Source organism: Pseudorasbora parva, chromosome 2, assembly GCF_024679245.1.
Source record: "Pseudorasbora parva isolate DD20220531a chromosome 2, ASM2467924v1, whole genome shotgun sequence".
Lineage (NCBI taxonomy): Eukaryota > Metazoa > Chordata > Actinopteri > Cypriniformes > Gobionidae > Pseudorasbora > Pseudorasbora parva.
The window spans coordinates 26,500,584-26,518,932 of NC_090173.1; the positions used below are offsets into that span (position 1 = coordinate 26,500,584).

At 37.7% G+C, this 18,349-nt stretch overlaps 1 protein-coding gene across 5 annotated transcripts in view; it reads left to right on the forward strand.

The window, feature by feature from the left end:
- Positions 1 to 17,150, forward strand: part of atp6v0a1a (ATPase H+ transporting V0 subunit a1a) — a 35,314-nt gene extending 18,164 nt beyond the window's left edge. For 2 of the 5 annotated variants that reach the window (XM_067413934.1, XM_067413954.1), the window contains 13 exons: positions 3,331 to 3,543; positions 8,212 to 8,362; positions 8,492 to 8,631; positions 9,366 to 9,529; positions 9,703 to 9,793; positions 9,887 to 10,005; positions 10,086 to 10,302; positions 10,398 to 10,505; positions 11,851 to 11,958; positions 13,728 to 13,745; positions 14,206 to 14,323; positions 15,049 to 15,220; positions 16,048 to 17,150. In XM_067413934.1, coding sequence (XP_067270035.1) covers positions 3,331 to 3,543; positions 8,212 to 8,362; positions 8,492 to 8,631; positions 9,366 to 9,529; positions 9,703 to 9,793; positions 9,887 to 10,005; positions 10,086 to 10,302; positions 10,398 to 10,505; positions 11,851 to 11,958; positions 13,728 to 13,745; positions 14,206 to 14,323; positions 15,049 to 15,220; positions 16,048 to 16,141 — 1,713 coding nt within the window. In that variant the 3' untranslated portion in view covers positions 16,142 to 17,150. The remainder of the gene's footprint in view (positions 1 to 3,330; positions 3,544 to 8,211; positions 8,363 to 8,491; positions 8,632 to 9,365; positions 9,530 to 9,702; positions 9,794 to 9,886; positions 10,006 to 10,085; positions 10,303 to 10,397; positions 10,506 to 11,850; positions 11,959 to 13,727; positions 13,746 to 14,205; positions 14,324 to 15,048; positions 15,221 to 16,047) is intronic. The other 3 variants (XM_067413944.1, XM_067413974.1, XM_067413964.1) reach the window with 2 other exon arrangements.
- Positions 17,151 to 18,349: the final 1,199 nt, after the last annotated feature.

Below are 18,349 nucleotides of genomic sequence, written 5' to 3' on the forward strand. Positions count from 1 at the left end.
CCTTCTCTTTTTTTCTTCCCTATCTTGAGCTGAGATTAACAGCTTTAAAATAAAGCACAGGTTAATTTGACTCAATTATCCACTGGTTGTGTCAGCGCTCAAACGCTGCCTGTTGATCCATATGGCAGAGGGAATCTCCCACAGTGAGTCATTAGGCTGGGGGACTGCTGGATGGTATTACAGCTCTGGGTCTTTGAGAGAATCTCTCAGATCTCTGCCTTATTTGGGAAGGAACATTTGGGTGACTGTGTCCTCGCACATTTACATAGTACCCATACCTTCCCACCCACACTGATGCCCACACAGTTTGGACCTTCAACAAATGGCAAGACAGTTAATCACCTCTGCTTACTTATCATATAAAAAAAATGTCAGTGTCTGCACAATGACATGCCATTTTTCAACACTTGCTGAAAGCAATATACTGCATTATACAGAAAAAATCATAATTTGATCTTTAATGGATCTTTAAGTCCATCCCTCACAGCCTTGTTTATAATCTATGATGAATTCAATATGGTGTCTAACCTGACAAACAGCTATGTGAAGAAAGATTTTGGGCTGCTGAGGTTTCTCTATAGGTTACCCATGAAATGTTGCGTTGGTAAGCATACACCAAAAACAGTAACGACTACCAACCCATAGAGGGATTTTCAATACAATGTTGTCCTCCATGGAGGCTGGTATGAGCAGCTTTATTCCGTGCTGTTGTTTCTGCCGGTTTCAAAACATGTCCCCATTAGATTGAAACAACCTTGTTTCTGTTGCTTCTTTCAGCATGTTTTCTATAACAATGTCTGACAGTTTTTCGTGGCGTGATCAAGTCACATAAACCTAGCGAAATTGAATCAGTGTAGATTTCCAGAAATGCTATTTGAATAGGATTTCAAACCACATATGACTGGAGCTTGAAACTAATTTGTATCTAATCTAAGCAGTTCACATGCTAAATTTGATCAGATTTTAATCAGATCTGGACAAAAATCAGATTTTAATCTGAACATGGACATAAAATCGATCATCAAAAATCTGATTTGGCTCAAAAAACATTTGCGTCACATGTCATTACATCACAACTGTAAGGTGCCTTTCACAGCAGCTGACCGGCTGTCTCCTAGTGAACGTTCCAGTCTGTGCATACGGACATACTGAGGGAGTTTGTTCTTTATGTTCGCCACACTTACTCAGTGAATAACTCATTCCACACCCTCTGAAAACCCACATACAAATCAGTTTGCTCTTGGAGTATTCAAAAGAAATGAAGGGACACATCCAAGCCCAACAGTGCTGACAGGGCCGGGACAAAACTCACACTCGAGTTCCATGTCACTGACTCACTTCGAGCTATTAGCGGGCCTGTTTGTCCCTGAGGTGAGAGAAAATGGTCACTATGCTTGTGTGTGTCTGTCTGTCAGGCATGAATCGTTAATGTCCCTGTGCTCTTCTCCCAGGTTTGTAGAGAATTTGGTTTCCTTTAGTTTGATGCACATGCCTTGTATGTGTTTCTTTTACTGTTTGAGCAAGATAGAGATTCTTCTGGACGCATTATTGAGGATTACATAAATCCCAGAATGGGCAAGTTTGTCTTATTTGTCAGTGTTGGTGAGTCTCTCTATGTTTCCAGCGTGGGTGGGCATGTGGGATATTCGTGGGCAAGTAGTTCTTATTTAAGAGTGGTCGACTGCGTATGTCCCACCCATGTGAGTGGGAATGCACATTTGGTTTTTAATGTTGACACACTATATCTGTCTAACATGCCAACCAGATGCTGGCACACTTCCCAGGCCACTCCTGAATGATTGTGAAATTCAGTTTACCTAAATAGAAGATTCATAGCCTTTCTTCAGACAACCAGTGTTTAGAATTCATAAATGTCTTTACCAGCAAGCATTTCTGTTCCTACAACAGCAAACAGGAGCGGCTTGTATACGTACTGTATGGACAAATAACTCAAATTAAGACCTGTTCTCTATTCTTGTTATAGTTGTGAAAAACACTTCAGATTATTGTTATTCACTGTGTAATATAATTACGCCTGCTGCATCCCATGGTGCTGCAGCAATGTTCCTTGATTATTACACATGAATGAGAGTATAGTTCTAAACCATATCAGTCTAGAAAATCACAACTTTTCATTGCCATCGGTCTTAGTACACAATGTAATTACAGAGGAGTCAAGTTTTAAACAGGAAAAATATCTAAACTCTTTGGTCATTTTTGAGCAAGATGCTAACTGTCTAATCAGAATCAATTAATTATGCTAAGCTATGCTAAAAGTGCTACTGCCAGACCTGGAAATCGGCTGAATGGATTCAAAAATGGTAAAGCTCAACTCTTTAACTCTAGGGGAGTTGGAAAACTGTTTCTAAAAAATGTGTGTGTTCCTTTAAACATTTTACCAAAAGTAAAAGAATGACACACAATCATTGCATTTTACTGTGAAATGACAGTTCCGTGTTTTTATTAAAATCAACACATTTATGATTTATATCTCATCGACCTGACCTATCCGCAATTAATTGGAATGTTATTTTGTATTACTTGGCCCGCCCGACCCGTAGGTTATAGGTCTGCGGATATAACCGTGACACTAATCCATACATTTTTAGCGCGAGAGCTTGATTAAACACAGGGAGACTGCCAAGCACAAGAAATGTCAGGACAAGTGTATGGCAAAGAATATTTAATAGTGCTGGGGGAAAATGTATCATGATAAATCACATCCAAAATAACAGTTTGTGTTTACATAATATGTGTGTGTACTGTGTAAAATTATTATGTATACATAAATACAATGGAAGACCTGATTGGTCAAAACATTGCGCTGTTTGGCAAATATAATTTTGTGAGCTACAATTTCAGTGTGGACATTATTTTTCTTTGTTCATTTATTATTTTGTTGTCCTGCACCGGAGCTCAATTTGAACACTCATTTTATTTTATTGTCTGTTAGCACACTTTGCTTTGAAACAAACAGCACAAACAAGCTTAATACATTAAGGGCACATTCATTTTGTGCTTTTGATATTATTTTGTTTCACTGATACTTAGTTTTGCACCATTGCTTTGGCAATGTTTGAGACCTATTATGTTATTATGAGAAGTTTCTGGTTCACTGTGGTGGCACACCATAGTTAAGGTTTGCCTCCAGAGTCTAGACAATTAATAGGAAATACTGCTTCAGATGTCTGGAAGAGTGACATGCAAAGTCAGATACTTGGCCGTAATCTTTTGAGATTCAGGCTTCAACCACTGCTCTTTCCACTCTAATTGTGACCATATCACCTCTGTCCAGTGATCCCTGCTCTTCCTCTGTGCTTTGTGTTCTAGGTGCTGAATCAGACGGAGGATCACAGGCAGCGTGTTTTACAGGCGGCTGCCAAGACTGTCCGAGTGTGGTTCATCAAGGTCCGGAAGATGAAAGCCATTTATCACACTCTTAACCTCTGCAACATTGATGTCACTCAGAAGTGTCTAATCGCTGAGATCTGGTGCCCTGTGTCAGATCTAGACTCTATTCAGTTTGCGCTCCGTCGAGGCACGGTGAGAACACACATGCACACATTTTTTGATGTTTTTATAAACATCCTGAAATCTTGGCCAGAGGAGGTTGGCATCTTATTCTTCAGGCTGTTACCCAGTGCAACTAAATCCAGCAAATCAAATAGAAATGTCTTTCCCTCAATATAATTACATTTACTTTGTATTGAGCTGAGCACATCACTGATACAGGGCCTGATAAATGAATTCCCTTTACAGAAGGAACATATCTAGTGCTGGTTTAGTATATCTGATCTCAAAAATGCAATTAAAATAAACAGTGCTTTGATTTTAGGTAAATCTAACAATATTCATGTACAAAAAAGCAAATGTAAAATAAGAGTATTCACTGTATAAATTAAATATAACTTATAATTAATTAACTAAATATAATGTATCTTTGTTAAAGCTACAGAAGTAACTTTTGTTATTTAATCTCCATTGGTGACAAAAACCGTTACGGTACATTGGACTGTTTTTATGTCGAGTCAAGCAGGAGGTCACACAGAGCAGTGCAGACAGCACGTGAACACCAAATTCAGTTCTCTTTCTTTTAAACTTAAACAGCACACAAAATGAAGTCCAAATGCCAGTCTCACCGAGTGTCCTCGTAAACAGTTGGTTATGTAAACAATTGAGAAAGAAAATGGAAACGGATGTAACATTTATATTAGATTCGTACATAGGCCTGTCGCGATAGTCAATAAATCACTTAATCACACGATAAAAAAAAAATTGAGCACGATAATTTTTCATTTGCATGCTTGTTTGTTTTCCTCGTCTATCTCGTTGACTTCGCGCGCGTGCCTCGTTTGGGAAGGTGTTTATACTCGACGCGCAGACCGGATGCAGGTGTGATGAGACGTCATGCTCGGCCAGATTCTCCTGGAAATCGTGCTTCTACGGTTGCGGAGCTGCACGCAAAGTAACAAAATTGGACGCGCAAAGCGCCAATCGAAATGGGGTCTCGCGCAGTCCGCGTTGACGTTATTTTTGCCGCGCGCACCCTCACGCTCGAGCGGACGCACAGAGTATATACGAGGCTCAGGCTTAAAGCTACACTGAAGTTGGCAGTTTGATAAATGCAAGTTAATTCTTCAGTTCAATCTTTGTGTTCTAAAAAAGGCACATAAGTTCCTGTAGAGATGGCAATACACATTGTCCATTTTTTGCCAAATAAATGAAAATCATGTCATCAATGTCTTCTCTCTTTCTGTATCAAAATCTCACCTAGCTTTCCTCAGATATGGTCAAGTCAAGTTGTTTGAGCATGATTACAAGATATAACTTTTTTTTTAATGCTGTATCCTAAATTGTTGATAATTAAGTTATATATCATATGTTGATATCACATAACCGGGGTGCAGCTGGCCTGTACGAATCACGGATCAACTACAAATCCTATACTTGACATCGCATATCCTGTGATGTGACTATCGCAGATGTGCATGTTGCGATATTGATGCTAAAACTATATATCGTTCAGCCCTAATTAAGAAGGTATCATCGTATCGGCAATAAGGGCGTGAACCTACAGTGGTCTCACAGTTCGGTTCGATTATGATTATTGCGAATTAGCTGATGATCAATAAAATGCAGCTCATATCTGTTTTCGGTGACATGACCTCCATTAAATCTGCATATAGTGCAGATAGCTTTGATTTACAAACAGCACGGGTGTTCTCCAGGTCATGCTTTGTTCATTAAAGCCGAAATGTCCCCAGATATCGCTTATAAAGTAGTTGGAGCATTTTAATTACTTGTACTCGCATCTCGCCTCCCTCTGCCATTGTATGCTACCGTGACAACACACATATGCAACAAATGAATTCAGAAAAGAATCAGTACATTATAATTGGTTATAGTCTATTACTGAACTGATACTAAATCGTCCTCGTCTGTATTGCGATGCATCGAAGAAGCGATTAATTTCAACACCCCTAATCAGAAAACTCAAATATTTATTGACCTCTAATATTAGTATATAAACTAATTTCAGTATGCAGTTTTTTCAGTTGAATGTGTGCATCAGCCTTTTATTAAAGGGATAGTTCACCCAAAAATGAAAATTCTGTCATCAGATAGGTGATAAGATTTTTAAATTAAGATTTTTAAATCTGAGAGGTTTCTGAACCAGCCATAGGCTGCAACGTCATTGCAACTTTCAAGGCCCAGAAAGGTAGTAAAGACATTAGATCATATATTCGATTTGAAAAAGATACCAGATACTCTGGTGTAAGATATATTATACTGGGGTGAATTTAATCCATGTAGTATTGGTATTTTTGATCACATATATTATCACCACACATGTGTTATCTCTAAGGAGTAGCCTACTTGATCTTGTCATCACATTTAATGACTCACACTTTGTAAGCATCACTTTAGCTTCTATTATCCCAGGAAACAGACACATGCACACTGGGGACTGAGTGTTAGGACGGAATGCTCGGATGCTTTTACATTGAGTCATGAGACCCCTCAGATCAAAGTTTGAATTTTCCTGTGGTCAAGAGCAGCTGAAACCTGATCCTCCTCTCACAGTGCCACATATGCACTCTGTCAATCACTTCTGCTCAGCTCTGATGGAAAAAATTGATAAAACGATGGGTGAGATTGGCAATGGTCATCTGCTCCCTCAGTTTTGCAAAAGAAAGAGAGAATGCTTGTGTGTCTGTGTTTTATATCAGTAGTAAATGGTAAACCATAAAAAAAAGTTTTAATATTTTTCAGTTTTTGTGATATTAATTGGTCAAATATATATTTTTCTTTAAAAAGTTAAAATATGTATTTAGAAGTTTATATTGTCTTTTGAATGCATACTATTATACAGCGTTTTCATTTAATAGGCATTAAGTGTGTGTTAGCACTTAGGCACAAAACCTCTTTAAAAACATCGTGAAACAAACTTGCATACACAGCATTTTCTGTTCTTTGTTATGACCGATATTATAAAGTGGTTTGTTTGTATAGTATTTATTTGCTGATTTATTATACCGTTTGTATAAACAGGCAAAAATGCAAACGTATGACCTAAAATGAATTGGTTGGTCTCAGGATGATATAATATGTGTGCTTATCCATTAAGCAATATATTCTAGATTCCCATATCTTATTCACAGCAGAAGGTGTACAAGTCGATGATGCCTCTGTGAGGTCTAAATTCTCACGCCTTACAGCAAGACAGGGAGGGCGGTGTGGGTGTAATACCTGTAATCCCTGCGGCGAGAGGTTGTAGTGTAAGGGTCAGAGGTTATTGGAATGTTAACTTCGTAATAGTCACATTGTAAGAGGATTAACTGCTCACACAAATTCACCTTCTGTTCTTCTGTATCTGCCTCTCTGTCTTTATAGGTTTAAAACAGGTTATATATAGTTTATATAGTGGCAGCAACTTACAGATGGACCAAATCCATGCAAATCCTTGCAAACCTTTCTTTGGTAACAAAAAGTAACTTTCTTCTGAACCTAAACTAGAAGTGTAATGGTGTTTAGTCCATGTAGCCAGTGTGTTGAAATGTGAGCCATTGTACATGCTAGTTCAAAGCCTGTCCTTACACATGTCATTCTTCCTCATGCCTTATTTAACTAGCAGCTATTAATATCAGCTATCTTACACATTTCCTTCACATGCACTTCTTACATGCTGTAGACTTCACTTAAAGGGTTAGTTCACCCAAAAATTAAAATTATTTCATTAATTACACACCCTCATTTCGTTGGACACCCGTAAGACCTTCATTCATCTTCGGAACACAAATGAAGATATTTTTGTTAAAGCTGATGGCTGAGAAAGGCTTCAGAAAGGCCTCCATTGGCATTCAGTACATTTCCACTCACAAGACCCATAAAGGCACTAAAAACATCGATACAAAGTCCATCTCACTACAGTGGCTGTACAATCATTTTACAATGCGACAGAAATAGGTATTGTGCACACAAAAATCAAAATAACGACTTTATCCACAAAGTTATTGACATGAACTTGACGCATGCGCGAGAATATGACGCAGCTCCGCCGTTCAGATCTATGGATGACCCGGATGAGGAGGAGTGCTGCTATCACGCGAGTTCACGTCCGAGACCTACACAGAAGACAATAACTTGGTGGATAAAGTCATTATTTTAATTTTTTGTGTGCACAAAAACTATTTTCGTCGCATTGTAAAATGATTGTACAGCCACTGTAGTGAGATGGACTTTGTAATGACGTCTTTAGTGCCTTGATGGGTCTTGTGAGTGGGTCAGTGGAAATATACTGAATGCCAATGGAGGCCTTTCTGAAGCCTTTCTCACCCATCAGCTTTCAACAAAAATATCTTAATTTGTGTTCCGAAGATGAACAAAGGTGTTACGGGTGTCCAACGACATGAGGGTGAGTAATTAATGAAATAATTTTCATTTTTGGGTGAACTAACCCTTTAATACTCAAGTTCAGTTCACGATATGCAGAATCTATTTATAATTGAAGCAAACAAGTGACACTATTTCCACAGATAAATGAACATTTACATAAATATAATGTGGAGTTTCAAAGAAAAGTCTAACCTTTATAAATGCGGGCATGCATACAACTGCACCACTTAGAAGCAAGCCTTTACTGAGAAGCAAACTGGAACATTTATTTCCATGCATGGCTGTTTGTGTTCAATTCTACTCTATTTCATGCAGGAGAAAAGTGGATCCACTGTTCCCTCCATCCTGAACAGAATGCAGACCAAGCAGACTCCACCCACCTACAACAAAACCAACAAGTTCACCTCTGGCTTTCAGAACATCGTTGATGCCTACGGCATCAGCAACTACCGGGAGATCAACCCAGGTAACATTGAACTGTAACCTGTAACCAAAGTCCTTTGCAGTGATTCAAATGGGCTTTAGGTCAATATACAGATTTTCTCTAGGTGTCACAGCATATCGTTTGCATCCGTTTTTGTGCTCATGTGCTCAGCTCCATACACCATCATCACCTTCCCCTTCCTGTTTGCGGTCATGTTTGGCGATCTGGGTCACGGTATACTCATGACCTGTGCTGCACTTTATCTGGTACTGCGAGAGAGCCGATTAATTGCCCAGAAAAACGACAATGAGGTATCCATCCACCCATCCATTTATGCATCCATCTCATTATTAATGTTTGTCCTTATTCAAATCAAATATTATTTGTCATATTGCCTTTAGTTATATATAGATCCTGAATATAGAAAAAACTTGAACATAATTGTGTTTAGCTAGTATAATTGATCATAATTGTGTTTAGCTAGTAGTTTTGTAAATTTACTATGAAAATTAAAGGTTTGACGTAAAGAATGAAACAGGCAAAGTCTTAAATGTGATGTTTGTTATGAGTTTGTGAGATTGTTTTTTAGTTTGTGAGATGATCATTTTAAGTTCAAGTTAAATGTTTAAATTGTGGTTTTTAAATGGCTATAGTTAAATAATAATTTATTTCCATTTATAAATATAATTGAATTATCAACAATTTTAATTAAATTATGTTTGTTAAATGGCATCTTTTTACCAAGTATCGTCAATTATTATTATTATTATTATTATTATTTAATGCAGGTATCTTTATATATTTCGGCCATACTGACCTTGATGGTACTTGGTAAAAAGATGCCATTTAATAAACATAATTTAATTAAAATATAGTTTATTTTTGTTGAGTATACATACATTTGACCGTTTGGACTGTCACAAATCTCTCTCCCTCTCTCTCTCTCTCTCTCCCCCTCTCTCCCTCCCTCTCTCCCTCTCTCTCTCTCTCTCTCTCTCTCTCTCTCTCTCTCTCTCTCTCTCTCTCTCTCTCTCTCTCTCTCTAGATGTTTAGCATGATATTTGCGGGCCGTTACATTATTCTTCTGATGGGACTATTTTCAGTGTACACTGGCATTATCTACAACGACTGTTTCTCCAAATCTCTCAATGTCTTTGGCTCAGGCTGGAGTGTCAGACCCATGTTTTCAGAAAAAGGAGACAACTGGACGTGAGTTGTTCGTTCCAACCCTTTGATTTTACCCTCAAAAACTTTGATTTAGTTCTCATAATCAGCCACTTTTTTGAGTTTGAATGGATCACTTCTGTCATTCAGATCAGATCTTCATGCATAGCTATTCATTTGATGATTTTTAACATGGAATTTTCCATCAACTCATCCAGGTTTGATACACTGAAGGATAACCGGATATTGCAGCTGAACCCTGCTGTGCCAAATGTGTTTACTGGACCTTATCCAATTGGCATTGATCCAGTAAGCATTTAGTTTCTGAACGGTTCTCTGTGAAGGATAATTTAACTTCAGTGCTTTAAGGTTATTGTTTTTTTTTACATTTTCCTCTCACAGATCTGGAACATTGCCACCAACAAGCTAACATTTCTGAACTCCTTCAAGATGAAGATGTCAATAATTCTGGGAGTCATCCACATGACGTTTGGAGTTACTCTAAGTCTTTTTAATCACCTGTATGCACTTGTCCATTGTTACTCTTAATAGATCTGTATTCATATTTTATGCTAATTTAAGTCTGTTTGTCTGTGTGAAGGTACTTCAAAAAACCTCTGAACATCTTCCTGGGTTTTATACCTGAGATCATCTTCATGCTCAGTCTGTTTGGCTATCTAATGCTGCTCATTTTTTACAAGTGGTTGGCATATGATGCCAAGACCTCAAAAGATGCTCCCAGTCTTCTAATAGCCTTTATCAACATGTGCCTCTTCAGCTACAACGATCCCACTAACAAACCGTTATACACAGGACAGGTACACATACCGACATAGTGGGATTTCATCAGTATACTTTGCAAGTGAGATGAGATGACATTTAAATCAGATGTTTTGTCTCTCTTTCTCTGTAGATGGTAATTCAGTCTCTGCTAGTTGTTATAGCTGTCTCCTGTGTACCGTGTATGCTTATAGTAAAGACCCTCGTAATGCGCAGGCAGTACCTCTGGAGAAGACACCTGGTAAGGATCCGTTTGAGACACGCTCACACTACATTGGTGATACATACCCAGTTCATTTTTTAGATTAAGCGTTTTTATCTTATAATGTCCAGACTGAGACATTTGTGGAATGTGGAGCATTTCAATTGTAAGCATATCGTTGCTAAATCATAGGCAAGTTCTTCAAAGTAATGTCCACAGATATCTCATAAGTGTGATTTCCAGGCATAAAATGTAGCTTATTCCTTTGATGGCAAAGCTGAATTTTCAGCATCATTACACCAGTCTTCTGTGTCACATGATCCTTCAGAAATCATTCTAATATGCCGATTTGCTGCTCTTATTATTATCAATATTGAAAATAGTGCTGTTTAATATTTTTGTAGAAACTGCAATGATTGTTATTTTTATTATTTTTATTATTTGATATATCCTGTCACTTTATATCAATTTAATGTATTGGCTCAATTAAAGTATTCTTTTCTCTTTTAGAAAAAAAGCTTTAGATCTATAGTGCAATGTTTTTAAAACTTTTGCACAGTTCTACAGTATGTCAGCTAACAAGTCTTCTTGATTGTAATCACTATAAAATGACAGATTAAAGGGATAGTTCACTTTGAAATTCAATGTTGATATGTTTTAGCTTACCTCATGGGCAACCGAGATATAGGAGTATTTGTTTCCCCAGTAGTTTCCATTTTGATCATTTTAGGTCAAACTGTTCTTGTCTGTGCCTCACATAATGCAGGTCTATGGTCACCACCTCAAAGAGAATACACAGAGAAGTCCAAATTAAACAATACCCCATCGTAAGTACACACTGATGGCCTAAGACACGAAACGAGCGGTTTGTGTGAGAAAACGAACAGTATTTATATCGTTTTTACCTCTTGTACACCACTACGTCCGACTGATCCGAGGGCGCGCGTGCGTGTTTCCTGTGCTGTACAAGAGGTAAAAACTATATAAATACTGTTCGTTTTCTCACACAAACCACTCGTTTCGTGTCTTAGGCCATTAGTGTGTACTTACGATGGGGTATTGTTTAATTTGGACTTCTCTGTGTATTCTCTTTGAGGTGGTGACCATAGACCTGCATTATGTGAGGCACAGACAAGAACAGTTTGACCTAAAATGATCAAAATGGAAACTACTGGGGAAACAAATACTCCTACATCTCGGATGCCCATGAGGTAAGCTTAATACATCAAAATTTAATTTCAATTCATTTATCCCTTTAACTCTTGTAAATGTAATGAGAAAATCATGAAAATTCATTGGTCAGCTAGCGTGGGAACCCTGATAACTGATATGGTAGATATTATATTATTGGCTCAGCTATGACCTAGTGTGACTTTTGCTGCAGGGAACGCAAAACTTTGGGGGAATCCGTGTGGGTAACGGCCCCACAGAGGATGAAGCTGAGATCATCCAACATGACCAGCTTTCCCAAAACTTAGATGAAGAGCCTGAGGTGAGGGAATATTCTCTTCTTCTTTTTTGTCTGTCTCTCTTTCTCTTTGAACTAGGCTATAGAATAACATGTAAATAATAATTTTTGTCTTACTAATTAAATTGTCCTTTTTATTTTACCAAGAAGCTTTGATGTAGCATTAGTTTGTGAAGTCTAGCGATAGTCTTTCTATAGCCCACCCAAGAGCATATTTATTTGGGTCAGGTTTTTCATGACATCTTTTGATCCTGATAATAGCTGACCATTTTATTGTAACGTAACGTAAATTAAATGGAACTTCTTCATAATAGTCTTTGTGCAACTTGTTACCTCCCACACGGTGACAAGCTACCCCAGGGTGCCAAAAACTGTTGCAGTTGGCAGTGGGGTCGGCAGCCTGCTGTGGGCATTCCATTCAGTGACTCACTGGATCTGTGATCTGCATACCAGTTCTGGTCTAAACTCGGCCAGCCCCTTTAAAAAGCACTATCTCTCCCCCCCAACCACTGTGTCCCAGGGCAACCAGTCTCAAAACACTAAACAAACACCCACCTGACTAATTGGGCTTCTCTTCTCTGGAAATAAAATGGAGGCAGATAGTAAACCATTTATACCATTATCTGCTTTATTTTAAGGTTTGAGAGAGTCATTTCAGTACATTAGTGCCAAATAATCTTCCTCTTCCCGCTCCAAACAGGCCTGTCAGTAAAATGCAGTCAACCATAAAGTCAATTTACTGATGACTGATGTCAAATCTCCGGGATTGTTTATCTTTCTCTCATTTTGGTTTATACAGTGACCCTATAAAAGTATTTGGTTACTGAAGCCGCATTTAATAATTTATGGATTAAGTGGTATCTGCAAACAAAATGATGGTAGACCTTTTCTTGTAAACAACTTGCATTTCTCAGCTATTATGCAATTAATTGCGCTATCATTGTTTTTAGTTGATTTATGAATTCATCACAACTTAATTCCCTCCTCAAATTCACAAAGGTGTCCTAGCAGAGTGTAGTTTATCGCATTATGTTCCAATTTTGACAAACAGAAAATGACCAATTGTCTCTAAAACATAAACTCTATTTTGTAATATCAAACCTAACAAATCTTTTTCTTTAAAATAAATGCCAACTGGATTGCTATATTGTATTTAAGGCAATGATGCATTTTTAGGTATTACTTAAAGGGATAGTTTAGTAACTCATTCTCAAGCCATCCTAGGTGTATGACATTCTTCTTTCAGACAGATACAATCAGAGTTATATTAAAAAATGTCCTGGCTTTTACAAACATTATAATGGCAGTGAATGTCAGCCCAAAATTTGAAGCCCAAAAAGGTGCATGCATCCATTATCAAAGTAAACCATACGGATCCGGGGGGTTCATAAAGGCCTTCTGAAGTGAATCGGTGCAAGAAAATCGATGTTTGTGTAAGAAAAATATACATGTTTTACACGTTATAAAATAAAATATCTAGCTTCTGCCAGACTGCCCTCCGTGTTCAACTCAAGAAAAAAGTGTAACTGGCGTATGACATCAGGCGTAGCGCAAGCTTTCTGAATTGTAGCAGGCATTACACTTTCTATCACTTAAAGTGTCTGACTACTTTTTGGGGCCACTGTGTTTTGCTATGACTGACAATAAATGTGTTAGTCATTGAATCTTCTGCATTTTCTGTAAACTTAACATTTTTTTCCCCCTCACTGTCTCTTCATCAGTTTCTAACTCTGTCATTAACCCTATTTTAACCCTTTGTGTCTGTCTGTACATGTCTCTGATTATATTTCAAGCAGTCAGAAGAAGAAGTGGTAAGAGCAGACGGCCTTCTCGACTCTTTGTGTAGATGTTTGCTATTTTTTACATTTGTGTGTGTGTGTGCGTGCGTACATGTGTATGTGCGTCTCCCTTGTAATTCTCTTGTTCTGCGGTTTGTGTGTATTCCTGCAGGCTTCAGTGTTGGTAGTCTCCTGTTGTTGGTGTTCGGTTCTTTTCCAACACAATTTGTCATCATATTGTCAATTTTTCTTTAGTTTTAGCTGCCGTCATTATATGAAAATGATACAGTGGACCGTGCTGGAACATGATTCTGATTTTTCTGATTTATCTCACCAAATGATGCTGATGATCTGAAAGGCCCTGAGCTGTGATTCTGTTCTTATGCCTGTGAGATTTAGGGATGCTAATCATGCTGTGATTGAGCTGGGAGTGGGATTAGATTCATGCATTTTCATTAGTCTGAACTGCTCTTCTATTTCTCTCTCTCTTTAGTTTAATTTTGCAGATGAAGCAGTGCATCAGGCCATTCACACAATAGAATACTGCTTAGGCTGCATCTCAAACACTGCCTCTTATCTACGACTTTGGGCTTTGAGTCTAGCCCATGCACGTAAGCAATACACACACACACACACACACACACACACACACACACACACACACACACACACACACGTCTGGTTCACTAACTTTGTGGGGACTCTCCATAGATGTAATGTTTTTTATACCGTACAAACTGTATTTTCTAATCCCCTTTCCCTGCCCTGAAACCTACCCATCACAGGAAACACTCTGCATTTTTACTTTCTCAAAAAAACTCATCCTGAATGATTTATAAGCCTTTTGAAAAGTGGGGACCCCCTGGCTGGTTCCCACAATGTAGGTAATCTCAGGTTTTACTATCCTTATGGGGACATTTGGTCCCCACAATGTAATATAAACAAGGACACACACACACACACACACACACACACACACACACACACACACACACACACACACACACACACACACACACACACAGGCACTTATTGTACTGAATACAAACCTGAAATGTGATTATATCTGGGCCTGGGTTTGTTTGTTTTTTGCAGTGAATATAAGATTTGTTGTTTTTGCTCAGCTCTACTTTATAGACTTGAGTCATAGGCAAAGATCTGGGTAATGTAATTTCCTGTAAAATAAGCAAAATCCTTCCTCCAATTATGAATTCATTCATGAAATTCCATTCCAACAAGATATGATAATCCATGATTGGGAACCCTATACACATACACAATTACAAAGTAATTGTTGACAAGGGTTTTCTTAAAATGCGTTTCTTTTTTCTGACAGAGCTCTCTGAGGTCTTGTGGTCAATGGTGATGCACATGGGCCTCGCTTCTAGGAATTTTGGTGGATTCTTTGCCCTGTCAATCATTTTTGCCTTCTTTGCTACACTGACAGTGTTTATTCTGTTGATCATGGAAGGCCTGTCTGCCTTCCTCCATGCTCTTAGATTGCACTGGTAAGTACACACACAGACACATGTTTGTTTTTGTGAAATGCGGGGACTCTCCATAGGTGTAATGGTTTTTATACTGTACAAACCATATTTTCTATCCCCCTACACTGTTCTGCCCCTAAACCTACCCATCACAGGAAACATTCTGCATTTTTACTTTCTCAAATAACTCATCTTGTAGGATTTATCAGCATTTTGAAAAGTGGGGAAATGGCCAATGTCCTCATATTTCACCCTCTCCTTGTAATACCCATGTCATACCCATGTCATTATACATATTTGTGATTTCTCAAAAACACTCACTCACTCACTCACTCACTCACTCACTCACTCACTCACTCACTCACTCACTCACTCACTCACTCACTCACACACACACACACTCACTCACTCACACTCACACTCACACTCACACTCACACTCACACTCACACACACACACACACACACACACACACACACACACACACACACACACACTATGCTTGCATTTATACATTTCATTTAAACAGTTCATAGAGCTAATGTTTCTCTGTTCCCCCCTATCAGTGGCTACATACACACTGCAGAAAAAAATATTTTGAGTGCTTTATTTTATTGTGTGCACACAAATTGTAGTTATTTGCATGTACAAGATCTGCATTCTACAACTGTATCAGTATGCATTATACAAATTGACTCTATGAAAGGTTGCCAATAAGGCAATGTATTAAAAACAAACAGAATAATTAATTGTTAATGCCACTTTCTTGTGGTTCTAGAAAATAATCACAATATTTTCACTTAATTTCATCTGGAACTGTAATTCACTTACTTTGTTTCCTTCTGTAGGGTGGAGTTTCAGAATAAATTCTACACTGGACAAGGCTTCAAATTCATGCCTTTTACTTTTGACAGCATTCTGGAGGGCAAGTTTGAAGACTAAACCACACACACATTCTCTCCTTTCCCAACTGCCACACCTCTATACTACAGGAGTCAAACAGATTGTGTGAGATTTTACGATTTATGTGAACACTGTGACTTTGTAAGGCTCTAAATTTCTCAGGTGTTCAACATAAGGACAATAATGGAATAAATTTCAAGAAAATAACCTAAAAAGTAATTAGTAGAAGCTAAGCTGAAAATGATCTCAGCTAGAAGTGCATAAAATATTCACAATGATTTCATAACTCTTAAATGCTTGATATGTAATAATACAAACTCAAGTGATGTTACCATACAGCACACAGGAGTATGAACAGCTTGTTTTTTGTCGTAAAAGCCTCATATATGTGTACATACTCTTTAATCAAGGCACAATATCATTAAAGTTTCCCTACCACTATAGTACAGGTGGAGATTTTTTCTATGTCTGATATTTTTTTCCCAGTCTCTTAAATTATTAGTTTTTTTATGCATCTTTTATCTTTTGTTGAACACATTTCTAAAATAGTTCTCATGCAAAGGGACCTCATTTCACAGCAAAGCAAGCTTCATTTTAGGCCATTTTACAAGCTCCTATCATGCCGAGACGATAGTTTTCTCATCAAGCATATCAGAATAAAGGTTTGACAGTTCCGCAGATTAGCCAGATTTATTGCAGATCTTTTCATTCCTTCGCAAACACAAGTGAAGTGTAATTATATTGAAGTTGGTTTTGATTTTTGTATTTTGCTGTTGTCTTTGAAAAAAAAAAAAAGCAAACACACATCTAAGCTATGTTAACTTTATGAATCTGTTCGCGGCAGTGCCCAATTACGGATTTTTGGATTGTTGTTTGAGTTTACAACATGCACCTGCAATGGCTCTTAAAGAAAATGTGTTTGATTGCTAGATGTCAGAGTCAATATATTTAGTCTTGGAGAAATTAACTATACCAAGTAAAAGTAGCCAGTGAAGCTGAGTGATTGTCTGTTTTGTTTGTCAATAAAGAAGGACTGGATATGACCTTATGATCTTGTTTTGTCCTTCTTTTTGTATGCGTGTGAGACAATATATGTTGGTAAATCATGTCTAAAAGTATAATAAATAAGTCATTATTAATAATATATAGCAGGATTATATAATACAATTTCAAAGGGATAGTTCACCCAAAAATGAAAATGTTGTTCAAAACCTGCAAGACCTTTGCTCAATTTCAGAACATATTTTTTATGAAATCCAAGAGCTCTCTGATCCCACTATAGACAGCTACCCAACTACCACTCTCAAGACCCACAAAGGTAATAAAGACATTGTTTCATTTTTCCCCGCCAAACAAATCATTTTTGTTCTTTGTGAGAAAACGCTTGATGGCCAAACCCGTAATTTTCACTGTTTTCACTGTTATAGGGGGCGCTTTTACCCATCTTCTGAATGATTACGGAATCTCCTGATCAAAACACGCGAGGAAAACAGAGTAATACAAGCAATCGTATGCAAGCAAATGCATATGAAAAATAACATGATCATTAACATTAAACATATAAATCAAAACTATGAAATGTTACTGAATGCAATGTGGACCCAGGATGAGCTACAGGACTGTGCAAGCATTAGGGGTGTTGACGGACTCAGTCTGTATATGATTTTCTCAGCTTTTTGTTACTTTTTTTTAATGAAACTTAGCCATATTCAAGTGTTGATTTAAAAAAAAAGGAATGCATAAAGCTAGAATAAAACCTTTTTCAAACTCTTGGTGGGGAAAGAGTTAAAATAATCCATGTAATAATCCAGTGGTTCAACCTTAATTTTCTAAAGTGATGAGAATACATTTTGTGTACAAAAATAACTTTATTCAACAATTTTGTTATAGCTCCTTGCCAGTTAACATTGTAAAAACAGTGCAACGCCTGCGTCATCATCAAATGCATCCGTCCTGGTGCTCACGTAACAGCATTGGCTGCTTTACATCTCGAAAGCGCTGCACTGTTTATAATAGAAACTGCGTAAGAGTCTGATAAAGGCTAGACCGAAATTGTTGAAGAGAGCCATTATTTTTGATTGTTTTTGCATACAAAAAGTATTCTCGTCACTTCATAAAATTAAGGTGGAAGCACTGGAGTCACATGGACTATTTTGACAATGTATTTTCACTACCTTTCTGGGCATTAAAAGTGGTAATTAAATTGTGCATGAAGGGATCAGTGAACTCCTCTGTTCTGAAGATGAA